This window comes from Uloborus diversus, chromosome 6, assembly GCF_026930045.1.
Source record: "Uloborus diversus isolate 005 chromosome 6, Udiv.v.3.1, whole genome shotgun sequence".
Classification (NCBI taxonomy): Eukaryota; Metazoa; Arthropoda; class Arachnida; order Araneae; family Uloboridae; genus Uloborus; species Uloborus diversus.
In genome coordinates, this window is record NC_072736.1 from 78,660,835 (window position 1) to 78,685,481 (window position 24,647).

Sequence of the window (24,647 nt, forward strand, 5' to 3'; positions counted from 1 at the left end):
CCATGCTTCAGCTTCCCAGAACCAATTCATTCAGAAGAACGGGCCGAACAACTTTCTGCGTAGTTTATCTATTACTTATTTACTACAAAACGGAGAGAGTTGGGCCTAAAAGGGGGAAAATATATCTAGCAGTCTCTAGCAGTGCTCTGTTTCCGGCTGTCCACTTCCGGCGCAATTCAGAAGAATTCCGCCGGGGAAACGGTTACGATGGATAAAAAGGCCGCAGCCAATTTGTCAACAAAAGCCGACACTGCCTCTTTTCCGCATTAGCCCTACCGTTATATGCACACTCTCATTACACAGTTGGAAATTGATCGGGCCCTGTGGAGGCATGGGAGGAAGCTTGAAAAACTCGGTCCGTGCCACCGGATACAGTCAGGGACAGACGTTGGGCCGAGTTCTTCCTAGAGACCCTCATGTTGTGAAGTTATTATTTTGTTTTTTGAATAAAGCAACCCTTTGCGCTCAAGCTATCCCAAATCTAATGGCTGATAAATATGTTGTAAAAATATTCATTTCAAAACGGAGCCTCTTCTTGACATGCTCCACTAAACAATTTCTTCATTTAAGTTATGGCAACCTATAAAATTGTTTTAACGGTCAAGGCACACAAAAAGTTCCTTCAACCTTACTAATTATTACATCAAACTTTTGATAAATATTCGCAAGTTATTGAAAGAACCTTAGAGAGCTAGCTCCAAGAATTAACAAAATATTAGTACAACATATTATAATAAACTGCGGGTGTTCAGTGGAAGCACATACATTTCTACTGGAAACTATTTTTACTACTATATAAGTTATTTTTTATTTCACAAAGGAATAAACGTTTCTTACTTTTAAAAATGAAACGGAATTTTATTTCTATCAGTTACGAATTCAACTACTAACGCAGATAGAATTAATAATCTCGGGGAGAGTGGTTTTCATCATAAGTTCTTACAAGTCTATATAAACTATCATATTAGCTTAACTAAGACATAAGAAGTTAGCCATAGCTTAAAACCGCCCTCGCTGCCGCCATAGGTACTTAGGAAAATTAGTTTTTGCGGTATTTTTTTTTTTTTCATCAAAAAGCAGTTTTTTTTTTAAATTTACCATACCGTTCTCAATACTAAATATAAAACTGGGAAAGGGGGTGGGGGTTGGAAGTTCAGAACAATCATCACATTTAACAAAAAAAAAAAAGAGGAAGTCATTTGATGGGCGTTTGCTTTAGTTTTCGATGGCAAATTCAAGACCTTTTTTGGGTTCCTAAAATTGGATCTGAAAGCTCCTATCCGCAAAAAGGAAAAGGGGGGGGGGGAAACGACTGTTTACAAAAATTGCAGTCACACACAAGTACAATTAATAAATAGATAAACAGTAATCGAAAGAAAATAAAGACTTTTCACAAAATTATTAATTTTCTAATATAAATTCATTCAAAACGTAATTGAAAACATGAAATAACGTCCTAAATATAATGTTGTGTACTTTTAAAATATATTTCACAAGTAAAATAAATAGTTTAATGAATTTCAAAATCCTTCTAACAAAAGGAAATCACAATAAAAATATGCTTCACACTCTAATCAAAGAGTAAATAACGAATACGGAAAAGAAAAACGGGGAAAAGATTTGCTTCAAGAGCAATAAATCTGTCGGGAAAAACAAATTGTAGGGTTTTTTTTCTCCTGCAGATCCAATTGGTTAGTGTTTATTACACTAGATGGCGTGACCGAAACTTATCAAAGATCTCGGACCTCTGAGATGATAGAAAATGTGAGAGTTATTTTCTGCAAGAGTGAAAAACAAATGTAAAGGAGTAATACTTTATAAAACATAAGATAAAAATATGCGATTATTTATTTCAAGAGAAATTTCCTTGAAGCAAAAATAACTCAATAAGTATTGTTGCTTTTTTTTTCCGCTTCAGAAATTTTTATTTCGTATGATAACATTCCTGTGTCCACAAATAATGTCACACTTTTTCAACATATTTAATCCCCTCTCCCTTTCTTGGTTTAAAAAGTGTCACACATCACCTTACCACCTCCCCTGCCCTTGTCACAAGAAATAACAGGAATAATGATTTTATATCGACTAACATTTACACATTTTGGTCGAAATAAAATTTATAATTTTATTCTGATATCACTTATCGTTACCCCATCCCTTCCCCATCAAAGCTAGATATCATTTGTCGACGGTCTCTTCGACAAATTGTGCATTTAGTTTGTCACGGGGGACTAGCATTTCATTTTTCCGAATTATTAATATAAATTGCAAATAAAATCTGAATGTAATCGCAAAAAAAAATTACATTTTTTGCATTTATGACCCACTAATTTTACCGTATTGTGTGTGGCATTTATGCACTATTTTCTTTTTCCAAACTTATTTTTCATTAGTTCAGCATCAAAAAATCAAACTTCGGTTAATATTATCTAATTTTACGTTCTTTTACTTTCAACTACATGAAGAATATCATTATTCTCAGTTTTTAAAAACTAATTATTCATTTTATAAAACTTATAAGTGTGACAATTTCAGTTTTCAGCTGTCCCTCACGTTATAAAATTAATAATTTATTATAAAAATACTGAAATAATTATATTGTACATGAAATATTGTGCAAGATGCATATAAAATTACATTGTATTTTATGAAAGGAAAGATAATATTAACCAATGCCTGATTTTTTTTTTATGCTGAGGTAATGAAAAAAAAAAAACTTTGAAAAAAGGAAACTAAAAATGTCGCACACGTTACGGTGGAATCGCCCTAAAATATATAACACGCACTTATGATTAACTTTTTCATCAACTTTAAGGTTTTTGTTTCAGGAAACAGCGAAAGGATAGGGCGAGAAATTCCTTTCCCTGCGCCAAGCCGGAAAACAGAAAGAGTAATGTCTCCTTTATCAAAAATTGCTCATCCAAGAGAGCGCCTCAAGTCTTGAAAAGAGAGAAAAAAAAAAAAAAAAAAGACATACATATTGTTTTATTTATACGAAGTATTTCTCTTCATTTATCGTTTTTCCACTAATCACTAATTCCGTAAATACACCCAAACCTCTTTTTGAGCGATTTTTTTTTTGTGCGTTTTTTTTTTTTTTGTGTGATTTATGAAAATTATTTATAAAACGAGTGCGAGGTAGTATCTTCAAGTGACGACAGGGGCATCCCGATCGAAAGTCACTGTGACCTCCCAAAAATTTCTTTATTCGGGAAATTTTTCGGGAGTCGGAAAAATTATCATCACTTGGTTTACTTTGATTTCGTTTAAATATAACATTTTGAGTTATGTTCTACGTGAGACTTTTTTTTATGCGATCCCTATCTACCGAATTAAAAAATAAATAAATAAATAAATAAACTGTTATTATCACCAGATGGTTCTTAATGACATATTTTACCCACATGTAATGTTTTATGATTATTTGTGAACGGAAAATATTTTTTAAAAAATTTGAAAAGTAGAATCTGAATCAACTACTATATGGAGGCGTAAAACTTAAAAATGCAGTTTCTCATTTTGGGTTCAGTAGCAGATTACAACTTTTTCGCTTAGTACAGCAGTATATCCCAGAAAGTACGGTGCATATTTTTGTTTGCGAAAATTTGACATTTTCCTTAAAATTTTCGTTTTTTCTCCCTCAAATTAAGAAGTGGTTAGCAAACTTTCTCAAGAATTTGCGACGAACGTCGCACTGTTTCTGCTACGGAGCACACGCATATTCCTGTGCGTGTGTAAGTGTTTTCCATATCTGAGAAGAAAGGGTTTTAGACACCTCGAATTCAATGTGAAATCACTTCACAAATACTGATGCAGAAGGGAGAAAAAAATGCAACGGCAAAAATAAATTGTAATATAAATTAATAAATCAATCGCATCGTTCTTTTTTTTTTTCCTTTCATGAATACAGTCTGTTCTCGTTTATCACGGTTAAATCAAGTCTGGACGCTACCGCGATAAATGAATTTCCGCGCATGATTCTTCACTTATCAATCAAACACATTGGTACCAGGGTAGCCAACCTTGGAGAAACAATTTGAGGAGCATCTGTGGTGATTTTGAGGAGCATTTTAAAATTTTGCGGAGCAGCTCGGTATTTTGTATAAAAATCAATAAAAAAAAACCCTCTAATCTAAAATTGCTTTTGAGCTTTGATAATCATTCATTTCAAGAGCATAAGAATAATTATTTTTAAATTAATAATACTTTAACCATTTTAACCCTATAATTTTGTCATGAACTTTAAACACTATGTAATGCCTTGAATATAAGGGTTTAATTTTCATATTTACATGCCTAATAAACCAGCAAATGTAACAAAAACAAATTTAATTTTATTGAAATCTTTGGTAAGTCTGGTCAGAATAAAGACCAAACGGGAAATGCGGAGCAAAATAATTTCTTTGCGGAGTTTCGCTAGCAGATGGCAACCCCGTAGTAGTTACAGCGAAGAAAACATACTTCAGACCTTTAATGCATGGTTTTTAACATTATTAGAGCCCTCTGGACATGAAATAACGCATTTTAGACTCAATTATTACCCAATACACAAGAGAAAAAAAAAAGACACATTAGACGCGACAAATACCATATCATTAACATTATACATTTTTTTTAATACTTCCTTAACACAAGCCTCACAAAAAAAGGTTAATAAATATATCTGGAAGGGGAAAAAACGCGATGGGATGAAACCGCGAAATTCAAAGTACGGAAATCATGAATTTTCAAGAAAAAATTTCCAAATTGAACTCGCCCAAAGCTGCTAAAATTTGAATTTCGATTTAACTTTTTTCCCCTCACATGGAAGATCACATGTACGAATGGAATGCATGAATAATGAAAGCTAAATGAATTGTAAAACATTTTATGAATCCCTTCATTTCACCTAAACCGATTACCGTCTTGACCTAACAAATAAAATTTCAGTTTTGATCCTCTCTTTAAAGAATTTAAAAAATTCGCAATAAAAATTGAAGACCTCAAAGCAAGAAGGTGACATCTTCACATTTTAAACGTTCTGGAATCAAAAATTAAATAACTAAATAAAAATAGTAATTTAAAAATTCATTTTTAAAGATTTTGTTTTTTTATATATAATATTCCGCTCGCATTTGCCTTCATAAAACCAATTTCAATCATCTTTTATTAACCTATAATATCACATATGTGTAATTAATTGTTATGAATTAGAGCTGTCCTATTCTTGCTTCAAATACATTGAATAATTCAATTACATTATGTATTTTTAATAGTGCTTCAAATAATATTTGGTTCTAATAAGAAAAAAAATGCGAATCTCGTGAATTTTGAAAGAAAAAAAAGTTAAAAATAATACACATTGAATTATTAAGGAGCTGCATTGCTCTTCTCCTGAAATGTAATTAGCCTGTTTTCAGCTATCTCGCTTTAATATCTTATGAAAGTAAGACACAAATATAAAGCATCTGCGCACACAACTCAAAACCATCTGCAGATATTGTACACCTAGTACAACACTGCCACATCTGCAAAAACTACTTTTCGAGTAAAATCAATTTAAATGTAATGCGCTTTAGCTTAAATTCTTACAGTAACACACTGACACATCTCAAAACGAAAATAAGGTACTGTCACATCTCAAAAAAGAGGTTTTTTTTTTCGATTGTGGCTGTTTTACATTTTAAATTCAACTAATAAAAATGCACCAGGACATGTACATAACTGAAAATCGACAATTTTTGACTTGTGGTGGTGTTGTATTAGGTGTGCTATTTGAAAAACTATACAGTGGGTGGACACAATATTTAGTTCGGCGATGTTTTTTACTTTCAATCATGTTTCCATAAAAGTAAGAGGTCAACTTTTTTCATTAATTTGTCAACATATTTTAAGATAATTAATGTTTAATATTGGTATTGAGATTTAACTAACGATTATCGGACAATGCCTATTTCCACAGCAGATGTATATATCTGCACAGCAGCAAAAGTATCAGTTCATCTGTATTATCGTCTCCTCAAAGCAACAGTATGAAATCTTACTGTTATTCCTGGGATTAGATGTCTTACTGTTGCTCTGAGGCGACGATGTACTCAATGCAAAACGCAAAACCGTAAAAAAGCAGAGGTACCCCCTCCTTGCACCGATGCCTTCAATTCTAAGAGAAATCCTAGGACAGCAATGAATTGCATCAGGCTGGGGCGGGCCCGTCCCAGCCCAGATTGTAACAATTTCGGCAACGAAACCGTAAACCCTATTAAGCGTGAAGATATTCCAGAAGGGAGTACCAAAACTACATTGGTCCTTGAACTAAATGCCAAGTAGTAGGGAGCAAAGCACCGTGTCTGTCTTTCCGCTCTCGCACGTACACATCTTCATTCAATGAGAGCCCTCATCCGTTCCTTGAGCTTCACGCTCGGAGGCCCTCCAACCCATACACAGTAGTACATATATATATATATATACACTTCGAGATGTATGAAACTTAAACGTAAATAAGCGCCGTAGCCTTCTTCGGGCTCGCCGCAAAGCCAGCATTGAACTGTATCTAAATCTAGGATTGCCATCCGTCCCGAGAAATAGGATTGCCCCTATTTTAGGGTGGCAAAATAGCACCGCTTAAAGTTTTAGAATACTCTGTTTTGGTTCTTTGAAAACAAAATACAGCGTGACCTTGAAAGATCTTAACTACCTTGAACGTTAAAAACGAAAATACCAACAAGGATAATAAAATGCAGTTTGCTGAAAAAGAATGAAAAAGAAAAATCTACCTCCCCCCCCCCCATCCCTCCAACACTACCTTTAATTCAGTTTTGTACGTCGGAAGGATACAACACTATGTCCATTTTCATAACTTTACAAGAGCGTAGATTTAAACTTTTTTTCAGCAAAAAAATATTATTGCCACAACTATTTATTGAGATGTTGAAACAATATTTTGCCAGAACATTCTATTTATTGTTATTTACATCATGCATTTGTTATAATTAAAAAAAAAATTGAAAAAAATGGACATAGTGTTGTATCTCTCTGAGGTACAGAGTTGTACGTAAGCTTCCTGTTAGTAGCACGAAATACCTTCAGTCTGTACTCGATTTCTCTCAGAGAGGAAGAAACATGATCCTTAAAACTCAAACCCTGTATCCACACTTGCAACGGGCATTTCTGTTATTACTGAACTATTTGTTAGTTACCTAAATTTAATAATTGATTTATAATATTAAATGTCTAATTTTCCTTTAATGATTTACTGGTGCAATATTCCACGTTTTTGCTAAAGGGTATCCTGTAAAATAAAAAGTACGAGGCCGAACCGTTACTTTTCTATCCATTTACGAATTATTACAAAACGTATTTCATGTTGCATTAAGTATATCATTCCCACACAATACATGGCCCATAAAAGTTCGCATACTATCATTGGAAAAAATAAATAAATAAATAAAAATAAAAAAGAGGAATAATACTCCAAACCCAGTGTAACAAGTATTTACATTGATATCTCGATTCGTTAGATCAAAATTATGGCAACCCTAACTGTAACTCATCCCGTCCTCCCGCAGATGTAATGTAACAAAAAACACCATAAGTGAGACATACATTGAGAGAAACAGTGAGAAGCAAAGTGTTGTAAGCTTACTTAAAATTATGAGTAAAACTCGAGTGAAGTTTAAACTGTAGGTAGGCTTTCATTGAAAAGTTTTTATAAATCATGCTGCGCCTGCGAGGTCGTCTGTACCAACTGGAGATATTAGAATATTAAATGAAAAATTATCTATAAGCTTTGTGCTGCTATATGTTTACTTTCTCGAACATTTGTGCTTTATTTACGTTGTTTTTTCATCTTAATCATATTAGAATACTGTTACAAAACTTTATATTCCAATGAACGTTTTTGACAATACCATCACTCAAATTCTACAATATTAACGGTCTTTTTGCAAAACGACCAAAGTATCGATAAGTGATCGATCACACATGATTTAAATCGGAAAACATCCTTCACATTTGGATTCTTCATATGAGTTAAGATTGTGGAAAACTTTTGATGTGGAACCCATTTTGTCCGTGAATCATTATCTACAGATTATTTTTACATTAAAATCAGACAAAAATATTTTCAGTAACTTGACACAAAACATTACGCAGACAGAATTGTGATAACTAGGACTTTCTTCTTGATAAAGGCTGTAGAGCTGGTCTTAGCAAATGAGGGTCCCGAATGGAGAATTCTGGCGAGGCCTCTTAACAGAATGATTTCATTTAAATTAAAAAGTGCAGGATTTTCTATCCAATGCGAGACAAATACTTCAAAATGCCGTAATTATCCATCTTCCTTTAAGTTTCAATATCATGTTTAATTTATTTATTTACTTTTTAAAGAAAGAAAACAAAAGTAGCGTGAATTTAAAAAAAAAAAAAGGAAGATAAGTTTCAACGAAGAATTTCTTTCTCCAATTTATTGCTCTAAAGGAAAGACATAATAGAAGTTACGAGATCTAAAATGCAATTTTAGACTGTCTTTAGTGACAGGTGACAGTCAGATGCAGTGAAGAGTTAAGGGGTCGAGGAACCTCCCCCCCCCCCCAAAAAAAAAGTTTCAAAATTAAAGTCTTAAAAGGGTAGATTGAATCAGAAGTGAGTTCAAAGATCTTTCTCGGAGAAATTCTCAAAATTGAGGAAAGGAGGGAGTCAGGATCTACTTCAGAATTTTTTTTACAAAACTAACGACAAAAATCTTAAGTTCAAGCAATTTTTGGAAGAATTAAGGGAAAAAGTGGTATAGGGGTCCTCCGCCGAATTATTCTCAAAACCCAAGTTATGTCTAGGCCGACTGTGGTGTCGTTAGGGTATCGGAGGCTCTTCTCGGAAACTTTTCAAAATTGAAGTTTTAAAACCGTCACTCCCCCCCCCCCCTAATAATTTGAAAGCTCGTTCTGGGTTAGGCAAAAGAAATTTCTTTCGTTTTCCTTGAGTAGATGGCCATTCCCTCCAGCGTTTGGAGTGTGCAGATTTTGTCAAGATTACAACTTCTACGCTGCGCCCACTTAGATAATTCGCAAAGGCGTGGATATCGTTTACCTTATCTCCGCTACACGAGGGATCGAAACCTTGAATTACACAGGTACAGCCGTTTCATCTGTTATTCTATTCAGAAGTAGGAAAAGCTTGAAAGGGGGAAAAGTACCAGGAAGGTAACATTCCTTGTTAAAAGACTTTAAGATATAGTTTGTATGAGTTACGACCAATTATTTTCTCTTCTGTTAATGAAAGCACGAAAGGGAAAAACAAACTAATATTTAATACATTTTTACAATAGCATGACATAGCGCGATCATGGAACTTTTCACGGATCGGCTCTCGTTTATAAACAAGAGCCGGGGTTTTCTCTGTCAGTGCTTGAGAAAGAGGAAAGAGCAAGAAAAAACGATAATGTCTTCAAGAAAGACATAAACAAAAAAAGTCGGGAGGATTTTTTTTTTTTTCTTATCCTTTTTTGCATCCCTCACAGAATCTGGCTTTCCCACAGTGTCGACACCCGGACTTCGCTGTATTTCCGGTGCTGTAGCGAAATGACATTTCCTGGACGGCGAGCTTCCCCCCTCTGCTAGCATCCTAAAGCAAACATCTCACCGTTTCCGTAACTAGAACAACCCTCCCGCCTTATAAAAAAAAAAGAAAAGCAAAAAGAAAGCGAGGGGTTGCATGTGGATGAAAAGAGAAAGAGGGCTGGGGTGCTAAGATTGATGCTGAGGATAATTTTTCGAACATCATCGCTAATCCAACCGCCTCACTACCCTCGAAATGGATGAAAGGGGGAGGAGAAACATCTCACCTTCGAATTGTCAGCAATGCACTTCAATGATACGCATGTTTTTAAATAAAAACAAAACCCCTTTTTTCGTTTTATATTACTGCAGCTAGAGGCCCCGCTTTCCCCAAAATCTCGAAGGGGCCCCTTTTACACATTAAAAAGCAATGGTTATTAATGGAGGTAACATTATATATGCGATGCCGCTGAAGTACTGGACTCAGTTATTCTACAGAATATTTACGATGATCGGTTGAAGTACCAAAAATTGTTTCGTTTCCCAAATTGGCTTCGTAATTAGCAAAATTACCTACATAATCTGTAAATTGAAGTCTAAAACCGGAAAACGCAGTAAGTGTCAAATAACAAATTTTACAGGGCATCAAAAATAAGATTCCAGGCGGATTGTGACACTTACGGCGTTTTCTGTTTTTTAGCATTTAGGACTTGGACCAACAAAGATAGTAACCTTCAAAAACTTTAATGGCACTTACTGCGTTCTCCACCGCACGGGCGCTAACACTTGCTCCACTGGCGAACCCTAACAACGTTGTTTTAACTACTTTTAGGGGGGATAGTCACATAAATTGTATACCACAGTGAAATACTTGGCATTTACTTCATTTTGACGAAAAAAAAACAAGAAAAATTTTTTGTCACTTGATGCGTTTTCCAATTTCAGTCTTCAATTATCAACTAGGCACTCGTTCAAGTGAATAAGATTTTTGCTGGAACTACAGCACCTTTTCACTCCGTTCAGATTACCATAATGTTTTACATTTATTTTTCGATACCTAAAGAATCAAGTTAAAACAAACAAACAATAAAGAAAGTGATAGAATCAACAATTAATATTTTTTAACTATAAAATTAAAAATCAAACTGTTTAAATTACAACAGTTGAGGAATAAGTATTAGTTAAATACGCTATTCAAAAGGAATATTTTGTGTATAAGCAAAATGTATACTTAATTTAAGGTTACACTAAGTAAGGCCTCTGACAATTTCGCGCCTACATCCCCCAATTTCAAAACTGCTCTTACCCCTTCTCCTCCACTCGCCTTCTTACTCCCGCGGGTTTTCGATTTTTTTTTTTTTTTTTTTGGTGGAAGTTAAGAAGATTTAAGATAACAGCGTTTTTTTTATTTTCTTTTAGTTTTTTTAAATAAAATAAATATCGGAGTAAAATGAAAGTTATGGAAAATTGTAAAAAAAAATAAAAAGTAATAATTTTTTGGAACGTAGTTCTGCGGTGAACCACCAATAACGTTGAAATGTCTGAAAAAAAATGCCAAAAGTACAGTGTTTCATAATTTTCTAACCGAAAACAAGTGTTGAATAAATCAGTTGCAAGCTCATTTGCATGTGGGACGCAAAAGAGTTGCCTGGGAGAGGACCCTACGACAGCTTCCAGGACAAAACATCACAGCTTGAATAGATGTTTATCCTCGTTTTCACAGATGTAAGTAGATCCTTGGACTTCGTTTTGAAGAAGTGACAAGGAGTAACAAAATAAAATTAAATATGAGTGACCACGAACAAAATTTGGACCATGAATTTAACTAGAGATGGACGAAAACAACGTAACTGGTTTTCGTCATGGTCTCGCCATTTCAAATATCACGACACAGGAAGTTTTGGATCTATTAGTCTCAAAATCACTGTTTAGCGGAATCGTGAACAAATCACGCTTTGGAAAAAAACGAAAGTAGCCAGTGTTTGATAGTTGTCATAAATTTCACGTTTTATATAATACTAGTGGTACCCGCACGGCTTTGCCCGTAATAGAAAATTAGAAGGTCATTTGGTTTGCCTGTATATTTACAAAAAATGGATGAGGAATTTCTCGTCAATTTGCTATGTTAGTTTGCTCGTCCACGTTATGATAATTTGTTCGTCCACGTTACAATAATTTGCTCGGTAACATGTTCTTAAAATTGGAATAGAAAAAGAACAAAATCGAATTTTCGAAAAATCGCTTCGAGGTGCTCACCCCTATGCTACGAACATATTTTGTGCCAAATTTCATGAAAATCGGCCGAACAGTCTAGGCACTACGCACGTAACAGACATCCAGACATACTAACTTTCAGCTTTATTATAAGTAAAGAAGAAGTTTTGAAGTTTCTGGTAGTTTTACTTGAAACAACGGACGTGTTGGCGACGTGCCGAGAGCAAGGTCGACATCCCAGCACCCTTTACTTACTGATTAAAGGCCAACTCAGAAAAGAACCTAAAATGTAAATTTTCTATCAATTTCTTCAACGTAGAACAACTGTAAGCCTCTTCTATATATTTAAAGGAAGAGGAACTTCCATGGTCATTGGAACGGCACTGACCCAGGGGCAAAAACTATAAGCTTGATCTAATCTTCATTGAAAGAGAAAAAAAAACCGATTGCTATGATTTTGAACTTTTACGAAGTTGAGGTAAAGAAGTTGAGGCGAGATGTGACAAGTAACAAATAAGGCAGTGAGAAGCTAAGGGATGTAAGAGGCAAAATTAAAAATTTGGAGATATCCAGTACACATGGTTGGTGAACCTCTCCTCTGTCTTGGGGCAGGAGATGCTACTAGTAGCCCTGGTAGTTGCTGCTATACCAGGGTTCATACCCTTTAGGCAGAAAAAAATTCAAGCACTTTTCAAGGTAAAAAATTTTGTTTTCAAGGCAATATCATAAATTTGTACTAAAAATATTGTATGCAGATTTCATTTACTACAAACACATAGCAATAAGGCAATAATACAAAAAAGTATAGGAAAGCAAAATTGCTTTTTCTACAACGAGAGACGCTTTGATGAAAGATCTACTGCGTTGAAAGTTTTTCTGAAAATGTTTGAAAAGTTTGGTCATAAAGAGAAGCAGATACCAAAAGGTTTAATTTTGAGGTTTTTCAAAGGTTGCAGCAGTCAGAGGTTTGTATATGTTCTAGAATCAGCAAATTAATACTTAAAAAAAAAACCTTTCATAAGTGCTTTTAACTTTTAAGGGAAGAAACTAAAATACCCAAGTTCAATGGCATTGCCAGAGAGGAGTTTTTGAAGTCACTCCCCCCCCCCCCGGGTTTCAACATTTATTTCCAATATCTATACAGTGGTTTATTACAATATAAGGGCGGTTAGGACAAAAACACTACCCAGAAAGTTATTTCAGTTTTCACTATTAAGTTCTAAAAATATTAGGTTTGCAAATCATTTATAAGTATGCAAATCAATTATTCGTATGTATTTATTAGCTTTTCAGACAATAAGGCATTTCAACTGTCCTCGAGTAAATTTAAAAATTAGGAAGTAAGAAAAGTTTATGTAAGTCCACAGTCCAGTCTCTACACCTCAAAATATACAAAAGCAGCTTAAGCAGTGATAAATACTGTGAATGCAAACTTGAGCCTATTCAGCTTTCATTGATTAACTTGCAATAGACAATAAATGTGCAAGTTCAGATTTATAGAGCCATATTTCGAAATTGAAAAGATTCACAAGAAGTTGACATATATTATGACAAAAGTAGTTTTATTTTGGGAAAAAATGGGTTATTGTTGAAATTAGAATGTAAATTTAGAAAGGCAATAATATTCAGGTGATTTGTGAGTTCATAAAAAATTACCTGAAAGTTTCAAAGAGCAAAATGGGGCGAGGGGGGGGGGAATAATTTTTAAAACTAAGACCCCTATTACTTGAATATACATATGTACAACAACAACTTTTGCTATGCATACAATTCATAAAATAGTTTATTAAGTCAAAATATTTTGCATAGAAATACCATGCCCAGTGCCTGTTGATAACCAGCAACAGGCACTGGGCCTAGCTAGGCTTGTACTGGTCAATTTATTAGATCCAAATGAAGATGAATGACCCTCCTTAAGCTATCTACCCCTTTGCTGATTAAAGCCTCTTTCGGTAAGCTCCAAGTACCCACAACCTTAATAAAGTAGTAATTTTGAACATTTGAGGAAAATGGGAAAATTGGAGATATAGGGAGGTAAAAGCATAAAAACGAACACTACTGGATTTCAAGTGAATAATCATAACACAACCATCCCTGTTATACACCTTATTTATTTTAGCAGACATAAAAAAATGATGTACTTATAAATAAAATTATATAAATCAACTTTATATTTAAAATACAAACTTTAAGTTAATTTGTTAGGTGCTCAACTGCTGAAATTTAAATTTTTTTAAAAAAAATCTGCTATGACCAAAAATTAGGTAAAGATAATCATTCAAAATTGCAAAAATAAATTAGCAAATAATTAAACAAGACCAAGGTAATAAATTCTTTAACTCTTTAGTTATTAAAATAAAAAATAAAATAAGCTAATCCGATGTAGCAGTGTCAAAATGACTACTAATTGCCAAAAATATAAAAATATTTACAAAATGCAAAAGGATTGAAATCTCAAACAAGGGAAGAAAATTTTCGCGAATTAAGTTTAATGTTGTCATGTTTCCCATAAAATAAACTTATATTTTACTGAAATTAAACATAAAATATGCTAATCTACGGTAGCAAATATGAAAATAACATCCGATTAGTGAATATATTTAAATATTTGCAAGATGCAAAAAGATTGAAATTTCAAACACGAGAAGCAATTTTTCGCAAAGTCTGAGTTCGTTCGACGTGGCATGTTTCCCATGAAATAAATTTGTTTGTTTTTTTATCAAAATTAAACAAAAAATATACTAATCTAAGGTAGCATATGCGAAACTAACATTTGATTAGCCAAAATATTTAAATATTTGCAGGATGCAAAAAGATTAAAATTTCAAACACAAGAGCAATTTTCCGCGAAACCCGAGTAAGGTCAATGTTGTCATGGTTTCCAAATTAATTTCTTTGTTAATTAATGAAATTAAACAAAAAATAAACTAATCTAAGGTACCATATGTCAAAATATCTTTCGGTTGTAAAAAACATCAAAATATTTACAAGATGCAAAAGGATTGAAATCCCAAACACGGAAGCAATTTTTCGCGATGTTGCATACTGAACACATGTTCAGAAAATTGCATTGGTGAAATACTTTTTTAAAACTTCTAAGCACAATTCGTTGATTTTTGGGAGAATTTAAGCACTAAGAAACTTTTTCAAGGTTTTAAAACTTTTTCAAGGTTTTCAAGCACTTGAAAATGAACATTTTTTTTCAAGCACTTTTCAAGGTTTTTCAAGGGCGTACGAACCCTGTATACATTATGATTTAGAAAAAAAAATTCAATGAAAGCCTACCTAGGATGTTATCTTTAAACGCGTTTTACTCAAAACTTCAAAACTTGAAAATGTCCACTTACATCCCTTTGCTTCTCACTGCCTCAAATATAAGCACGCTCCAGTATTGACAACACTATAGATGGTCTTAGAAAAAGACAACATTATAAATTCTTGATCCTAAAATTATTAAAATCGATACAAAAAAATATATCGAGCAAAATTTTATCTTTCTCTTTTCTTCCCCCCCCCCCCATCAAAAAAATTACTGAGGACATTGTTTAGGACAAGGTCAAGATCAGTGGATCGGTTAAAGTTATCTGCCAACTTGTACTAGTTCACCGGATCAGCAGTTGAGATTCCCTGATTATTCATCATCATACTTTTGTTGGAAGAATATATTGAGGGATTTTCAGGTAGCTCCCTTAACATTTGAATGTTTCATAAACATTTTACAACAGTTGTCATAACGTTGACAACCATTTAAAACGTTTATGGAATGAAATGTGATACTTGGGTAAAATCGGTGAATAGCTTACCAATTTCGTCTGAAAATGGTGCCATATTGCCAAAATTTCGAAGATATTTTTCCCTCCGAAGTATTTTTTTTCGAAATAGAGGAAGAATAAGCATTAAAGAAACTTATTATCCATGTCAACCACGTAGTTTTCTTTCTTCTATTTGTTACAACAAATATTGCAAATCTTAGAATCTGATCAAAACTAAGGGTTTTACTTGTTCTCGCTGATCTGCTAATGCTAAAGTATTTCTCAACAGATACTATCAAATAGTGCTTGTTCCTTAGTTTTATCCTTTTATCGTTAGAAAATCATGCTATGTTTTTCACTTTTTTGCACAAAATCAGATCTAAAAGAGAAATTGCTCAGGAGAAAATGTCTCTCGGGTATTCCCATTCAAATCACTCAGCTGAAATAAATAACGTAACATTTGCGTAGAAGTCACTCCGAAACGGGAGAAGGCAAACATTGGGGTGGAATAGGATCTTCTTAACAACTTGCTTGACTGATTCACTAGGCTTGCTGTTCCTGGTTTTTGATTTGCACTGCAAATACGATTTGCTTTCCGAAATAAAAGGAATCCGACTTGGCTGTCCTGTCAGCAGGATGATGAACAGGCATAATAAATAATAGTTTTTAAAATCGCCAAGCAAGATTTGTAGCCTTGAGAATAGATAACCAAATCAAAATGGTAAAAATAGAAATATTTATTCGGAGCCCGGTTCAAGGAAGGTAGTGTGGAAAAATAACTAGCGATATGGATAAAGAACTAAAAATAGCTTTCCCGGTAATTTTTAATTCTTACTAAGAAAACAAAAACAGAGAGATAAAAATAAATAGTAAGGTTACGCATTTTTACGTAAAATTGAGCAGAGAAAAAAAAAAAAGAAGAAGAAATAAAATCTGAATTTATTGCGCTTTCTTACCCGAACAACTTGAATGTAAAAACGCTTTTTCAAACAACATTGAATGTGCGTGTTTCGGCGTTGCAAGGAACGCCTTCTTCAATGCAAAAGAAGTGAAAAGATATCCCACAAAAGCAATTTTGTGCGACAAAAAGTTATGTCTTATTCTACTTTTCAAGCACAAAGGTGTTAATTCAATTCGAACAAAGCTAGTTCTCATAACGGTGCGGGAATTTTGTCCATTACTAATCCTATCTGTTTCTGGGTATCATCAGATTTTTCGGTGTCTGTTACTGGTGGGTGGGACCTTTTTTCGAAATTGAGCAAATAAAAATTGAATTAAATCATTCAGAGGACCCAGACGCAATCAAACGTTAGATGAGATGCAGTTGCATGAGGAAAAAAAAGTTTAAAAATTCTAAATACGTTAAAAGGTTCAGAAAATTGAGTTAACCTGACAGCAATGTCTTAAGCAAGTCTGTTACTGGTGCCGTTACCCTAGTATGTTTCTGATGTCTCAACAGCAAGGGGGGGGGGGTATTATTTGGATTCGATAATGTATAAACTAAACGTGAACTTAGGGGACTTATTTCTGCCTCAATTGTTCTTGAATCTTAATGGATAAAAACAAAATGAACCAACCGAAAAGCCCATTTAAGAAGTTTTTCCATCACTTAGTTAAGAGAATAGTGCATGTCCCTTTACATACATTACAATATCTAATGCACAAAGCAAACGTACAAATATTTTCTCAGAAGATTTGACAAGCTTTAAAGTACATAAAAATAAATTAGTAAATTAAAATGAAGGTGATCAGGCAGGAAATAACCGGCCCGTTTCCCTTCAGATTAGGGAAGTACACTAAATTGAAAACATCACGCAAAAATTTACATTATCCTCATCAACAATCAATCACTGATTAGTTAGTTAAATAAATATCTGAAACTAACAAGTAACTAAAAGAAAAAAAATACTATACATAATCAGATATGAAAACAGTATGTAAATCATTGGGAAAATATGAAAGCAATTAGAAAAGTTTTGAATGCAAAAGATAATAGAATAAAACAATAAAATGTTTGACTTTAAAGACTTGAGATCGTTTTCGACCGTTCACATTTTTGTCATGTTCATGTCATTCAATTAGAGGCATCAGTCAATTACTAAAATGAGGCAGAAATGTTTACTTGCTTTCACTTTACCAATAATTTCACAAATTACAATCTAGTTTTTTTATTGAAACAAAGAAACAGTTCAAGTGTTGACTGTTTCAAGTTATTAACTCTTAGTAGAATTTATTTGATTTTGTTCATAAATTCAGCTTAATTCATGTTAGAAAATATTACGATGTGTTTTTCTTAATACCGTTTTTGACCAGAAATTCTTTTGTGTTTCTGAATTTTCGCCACTAAAAACAATATATCATGCCCACTGTACAGCACACAGGTAATGGAGGTCGGGGGGGGGGGGGGGGGTCAAATGGTTGGAATAGACGATATTTTTTTCTTCCATCGATGTTTGTGGAGCGATGTCTTTTCGAACATCGACGTTTTGCGTTCAATGTCAATGTTTTATATGTGAACCAAAAATATCCTTAAAAAATGTGAATATGTTGAAAGTTATGATGAAAGCTTTATTAAAAATTAATTATAGACAGATCTATCACATTGGAAAGAGTTTTCTATTGTTAGTAGTCCATAGAAGCTGACTTGTATTGCAGAAAAACACAACCTTTTTTTTCCAGTACACTGTTAAATAGAATATTGAGTGTTTCTAAAGTTTTCCCCAAATATAAACATGAGTTTTTTTTAATCATAGTTTTCCTCTAAGATACATCATATAGTATAAGTACCCATAATACTGTTATCGCTTTCAGTAAGTTAAAAAAAAATAATAATAATAATAATTATACTTTAAATATGTACTTAGTATGCATTTTAAGTCGCTATAAATGTTTATAATCTTTGAATATAGTTTGAGTTTTAAACACAGTTTGTACAATTCTTCTACGCAATTTTTATTTTTCTTCTTTTCTTTTTCTTCTTTGTGTGTGCAATTAACTTTGAAAAAAATTACAAATTTCTCAAATTGATTCACATTGATTATTAAATAACTTCCAGTTTTGTATTACTCAAGTGGAAATTTAAAAGATGTTACGAACTTATTCCAATTTATATTGATATTTTAAGTTCTTGTATTTTAAATAAATGTATAGGGTATTTCTATAGCTCAGAGTCAGAGTGACGTAAATCCAAAAATTACGACTGTCCGTTTATAAGTGCATTGTATGTAAAAGCTTATTCCGAGCCATGTGAAAGTAATTCCTTTAAAAAAAAAATCCTTTTCAATTTTTTATCAGTGTTAAAAGAGCGTGCGTCCCATCTTTTGCATGCGCCTGGAAAAAGTTTTTTCTCTCTCCTGTAAAATTATCATAATGTGACTTACGTCCTTCTGGTTCTAAGGTACAGATTTATCGCTATGCATTACTTAATTTAGAATGTTTCTAATAATGAATATTATTATTATTAGCTTTTCTTTGATACTTCAAAACCCATCTTAATTAATAAATTGGTTGTTGTGAATTGAGTTCTAGCATTATAACATTTTTTAGAGTTTATTTATGCAGGAATATGCATTGAAAAATTCGATGTTTCAGAACATAGATGTTTCAAAACATCAATGTTGTGTATCAATGTATCGATGTCTTAATTGTGAACATCGATGTTTTGAAACATCGATGTCGTCCCGTTACCCTACAAGGCGTATTTCACTCTTTGGAAATCGAAAATATGCCTGAAAATTTTAGTCAAGCGCATTTTCACGCACTGTATTAAAAAAAGGGGGGGGGGGAGAAAAGAAAGAAAGAAAGAAAAAAAGAATCACCATCGTAGGAAAAGGTGTGTGGGGGAAAACAATTGGAATTATTACATTTGAAAGTTTTTTTTTTTTTTCCCCTCAAATTCAAAACGTCGAACATTCTAAAGGTTAAAAAAAAAACCTAAATAATTCATCACTTTTTCTTTCCCAACCATCAGCCATCTCACCCTTAGATTTTTTATTTAACTGATCACTATTATGGTAATTATTGTTTTCATACATTCCATTCCCCCCCCCCCCCCCCCAAATGTTATAGGCGTATTTTCAAGCCTTAAAAAAATATTTTTAACAAAAATTTCAAGCTCTATTTCTGAGGTCGATGCTTTTCTAATATCGATGTTTTTCCGATGATGATGTTTAATATTTTAACAAAAAAAGTAATTAAAAAAAAGCAATAGTTCGTTAGATCATTAAAAACAGTTAAAAAATAGCCTCCATTGGGGAAAAAAGTGAACATACCTCCTTTTTTGGCAAACATAGCAAACATAAGGCGTTATAATACTTATCCCACCCCCTCCTCCCCTCCTTCTTAAGTCGTTACTTCAAATGCCTTTTTTACTTTCTTCTATATCTAATGTATAGAAGAAAGTATTGGATTCGTGCAAATTTTCGAATTTCGAATTTTGAAGGATTCGAACGTTTTGAGGTGTGCTGAGTCCATTTCGACTATTTTTGGAAAATGTCTGTCTGTCTGTGTGTCTGTGTGTGTGTCACGTCTGTGTGTGACCAGTTTTTTTTTTTTTTTTTTTTTTTTTTTTTTTGTGGCCGCTCTACAGTAAAAACTACCGCATGAAATTGAACGAAATTTGGTACACATATGTGCCCTTATGTGAAATTGTGCCCATTGGTTTTTGGCGCGAATTCCTCCAAGGGGGATGGAGCAATGGGACGTTTTTTGAGTTACGCGTGCTTGCTATTTCTCAGGAAGTAACTGGCGGAATCAAACAAAATTTGGTCCATATGTTGCCCCTAACAAGAGCAGGTGCTGATTCAATTTTGGTGTCAATAGCTCAAACGGGGTTGAGTTATAGAACTTTTTTTGTCGTCAATTGTGACTGCTGTATCTCAAGAAATAACGAACGGAATCAAACAAAAAACTTTTGACAAGTACCCCTTAGTGGGTATAAGAGCTGATTTTAGTTTGGTGTCAACAGCTAAAAAGGGGGTAGCGCAATCGCCCGTTCTTCTTTTCCATTGTGAGTGCCCTATCTCAAGAAGTAATGCTACGTTCTGGTTGAAATTTGGAATATATGTGAATCCATACGTAAACAGGCTTTGGTTCAATTTTGACTCCAATCGCTCCAAGAGGTGTTGATATTATTTTTTTTTTTTTTTTTTTTTTTTTGCGAATAAAAATAGTTTTTTTAATGCAACAATAAGAAAGATAAATCGTAATAGATTGTCATCTGCGTATTTCTCGTGATTTTAATTGTATAGAAATGATCGGAAATATTATCTCAATGATTTAAAATTTTTAACTGTTGCCATCTTATGTTTGTTAATAAATAAAATATTTGTAATTAATTCAAGTAAGGCTTTTAAAGTAACTTTCAATTTTCGCTCTTTGTTTTGTTTTTACAATAATTTAGACATTGGGATGGTCGTCAAGTTTTTGCATGTGTAATTTTGTTTTTGTTAGGAATATTGCTTCCTCGTCAAGCATGGGGAGGGATCAGAAAAAGGAAAAATATAGAAGAAAGTTTCGTAATGGCCACAACATACTAGTTTCTTTTTGAAAGACGTATCATACTGTTAGTAACAGATTTCAAATCGCTACAAGTATTTTATAACCTTTGAAACGTATATATTACGTTTCAGATATAATTTGCTCTTCTCCTCCTCGTAGTTCAACTGAAAGTAAATATTACGTAGACCTATTTATTCTTATAGTTCATATTTTACTAGTCCCCCCCCCCACGTCATCGTTTGAAAAAAATATGTAACTGCTCTAATTAGCTTGTATTAATCGTTAATTGAGTATCTTATTTTTACATTTTTGTATTTATTAAGGTGTAATAAAATTATTCCCATTAATTTGAATTCCTGTTTCAGTCTTTTGTCTTTTAAAAAAAAAAACATTAGATACTTGTTCTTTTGTATTACTTAATTTGAAGATACAGTTTACAAACTCAATAATTATAAAATTGTTATTATTATACAGGTTAAAAGTCTTACATCATAAATTGATAAATTCAGGTACTGCAATTCACTCTTCCCATAAAAACATTTGTTACAGGTTATTATGATTTAAAAAAAAATGATGATTCGTTTTTCCCCCCCCTAACATGGAAGTTGTGTCGGATCTCTAGCTTGCTTTTCAGAGATTGCCGCGTAAATATGGAAATTATTTCACTCAAGCAACTGATTATGGAATGAATAAAAAAGGAGTTTGATGATCTGGACGCAATCGACGATTTACGGGGTAGACTTCAAAAACACTATTATTTATGCGCCTACAGCACGCCAATCCGGTGAAAACTACCTTCAGTCAAAGTTTCACTGATCTATCAAAAACGTCATTTTAAAAACAAATCCGGGGTGTTCAAATACAAATCTAACGAACTATCCGGAAAGGAAAGATTAATGTTGACGCAAGATGGATTTCTCTTCCAAGAGAAATAAATACTTTTAATAAATAATTAAACATTGTTATCCAGCTCCTAAAATAAATGTTCACTTTATTTTTTACCATTCTTTATTTCTAGAAATGTAGTTAAAATTTCAGGAGGGGAGGGAAAAGGGGGGTGTTTATGAATTTCGGGCCGATTGACCCACAAATGATTACCAAAGAGTTATGAAATACGACCAGAGGTGTAGCCAAGAGGGAAAGCAGAGGGAATTTGTATAATTTGCATTCGCGCCGTGTACGCTATTTTTTTTTTAACACAAGTGTGTCTCCTCACTTTTTGATTTTTCATTAAGTTAATTTCGATTTCATGAAGCTGCGCTCATACCTGTTAACGTAGCACCACTTTTCCCCCAGGTGCTACACTACTGATTACAATGGAACACGATATAAGTAGGCTTGCCAGATTTCTGAAATGTTCAACCGGGACACCGGAACGCCCCCCCCCCCCCCTCAGCGTCGTGAGTATTTAAAAGGGCTGGCCTTTAGAGTATTTTATGGGGCAGTTTATTCTCAGTCTCAGTGATATGAGTACTAATTATGAACCTAAAACAAGGGTAATAAAAAATGACACAAGCTGATAAATTCAAAAATTTTACTTCTTTAATGTGAATATTTAGAAGTGGTTTTAGTAAGAAGAAACGCTTTGCATGAGGAATAAAAAAATTTGATATTATTTACTTTTACTTTTCATTGGCAAGGGCTCTTTTTACAAAGTCTCTTTTCGTTTCAATCATGTTGTAAAAATCCTCACAAACTAATCCGATATTAATTTTTCAAGTTTAAGTTACAAAGGCAAAGTAATTATCCTAGATAATCCTTCCCAGTTAATTATTTTCAGACTTTTTTGGTCATATCTGTAATTAAATTTATATTTTTCCGGGACATGAAGTAAACCGGCGGGAACCCCGGATTTTGTCTGAAAACCGGGACTGTCCCGGTCAAACCGGGACGTCTGGTAAGCGTAGATATAAGCAGCATTCACAAGAAAGTGATTTCAGGCACAATTGAGGCAGTGAGAAGCAAAGGAATGTAGGTAGACATTTTCAAGTTTTGAGTAAAACGCGTTTGAAGTTCCGTTCCTAGGTAGGCTTTCACTGAAAAGCTTTTCTAAATCATGCTGCATGGCAGCACCTACCAGGACTACTATTACTATCTCTTCCCCAAGACAGCCCCTGCGATTTGTACTGTTATCTCCAAATTTTTAATTTTGGCACTTACATCCCTTTGCTTCTCACCGCCTCAATTTCAAATAGCGATAAAACGAAAGCAACATAAATTATTTTATGTAAGAAAAGAAAAAGAAATTACTACTAGGGTGAAAAGGGTCCCCCCCCCCACCCAGCTTTCTCTTTATTTGAATTTCCAAAAAAAAAGGGGGGGTCCCAGAGCTAAGAAAATTAAGAGTTTTTTTTCAATCCTTTCCGAATTTTTATTTGTTTTCCTTATTTTTTAATTGAGGGGACATTTCAGTTCAAGAGTAAAGCGACTTTTAAAGTGATACTTTGCAAAATTTGCCATTTGTACACATCCATTTGCTTCTCAATGCCTGAAGTTAAACAGCACAAAATATAGGAGTGAATAAGAGTAAGGTGGAAAAAAAAAAAAAGCCTTACCTCACAGAGGTGCGCCGCAAAGACAATAAGGAACAAGGTGGCTGTTGCAGTAATGAAGTTATGACACAATGTGCCCATGGCCCGGCACCGTCCAGGCCAGTAGGTTAGTCACCTTCTTGATCACTGATCACCTAAAAGTACAACACAAGCAGCTCCTTGTAAGTAGGCACTCAGTACAACACATAGTCTTCAAATAATCCACAAGGTTACGAAATGCAGAACAAATGGTCCACAGTACTCAAACATTCACATTTTCGTGTCTCGGTGGTAGAAATAAATGCATTCAGAAGTAATGAAAGCTCAGTTAATGGTGCACAGGTAGATTCACCGCAAAAAATAAAAAGCAGATCCAGGTTTCAAACGTCACCGAGTGTTTTTTGTGTGAGCAGGATTGCAGAGGTAGTTGACTACATCGTGTTATCACATTCTACGTGCATCAAACGCTCTTTGCTAGCGCGATCAATTTTTCCAAAACGCATACATTTAGTTCCTTGGCGTGCGAAAAAACAGAGGAAAAGAAAAGGAAGATGCGGATTTCGCGCGCAAGATTTTCAGCCGCAGCCAGCCTGGGCCGGGCTCACCTGAGATTCCATGGGTGCGGATGCGGATAATCGCTGATCTGAGGATGCGGATAGGGGCCAAAGATGCAGCGCCGTCACATAGCAGCGAGATAATCCGAGCCGCCGCAGCCATTCGATGATGCCGATTGTACTACATCCACACGGAGTCTCCCTGAGGGGTGCACCGCGTTGGTCGTTACCATGGTTACTGTCAACGAGAAAGGCAATGCGCTGCATCCGCTCCTCACGACCGATTGGGCCGCTCTGGGAAACAGATAGCGGACAGCGATCGAACGCGGCGCCGGTTTGGCGAGCGAAACTGACGCCAAGTTGGGAACGAAATTTTCGAATTTTTCTGTCATTGTCACACATGTTTTTTCATTTCGATGGAAATAAGAATGCGGTAATGCGGTACGATTTTACAGTCGGGACAACAATATTATAGTTCTTTACCTCGGAGGGATGCAACACTATGTCCATTTTCATAACTTTATAGGAAGGAGAGTAGTTTTAACCACATGGTGTTCTATCCCTCTA

General features: G+C 34.1%; 1 protein-coding gene across 1 annotated transcript in view; it reads right to left on the reverse strand.

Moving 5' to 3' along the window:
- Positions 1-24,357, reverse strand: part of LOC129224121 (delta-like protein C) — a 75,825-nt gene extending 51,468 nt beyond the window's left edge. The window contains exon 1 of the mRNA XM_054858531.1: positions 23,551-24,357. Coding sequence (XP_054714506.1) covers positions 23,551-23,628 — 78 coding nt within the window. The 5' untranslated portion in view covers positions 23,629-24,357. The remainder of the gene's footprint in view (positions 1-23,550) is intronic.
- Positions 24,358-24,647: the final 290 nt, after the last annotated feature.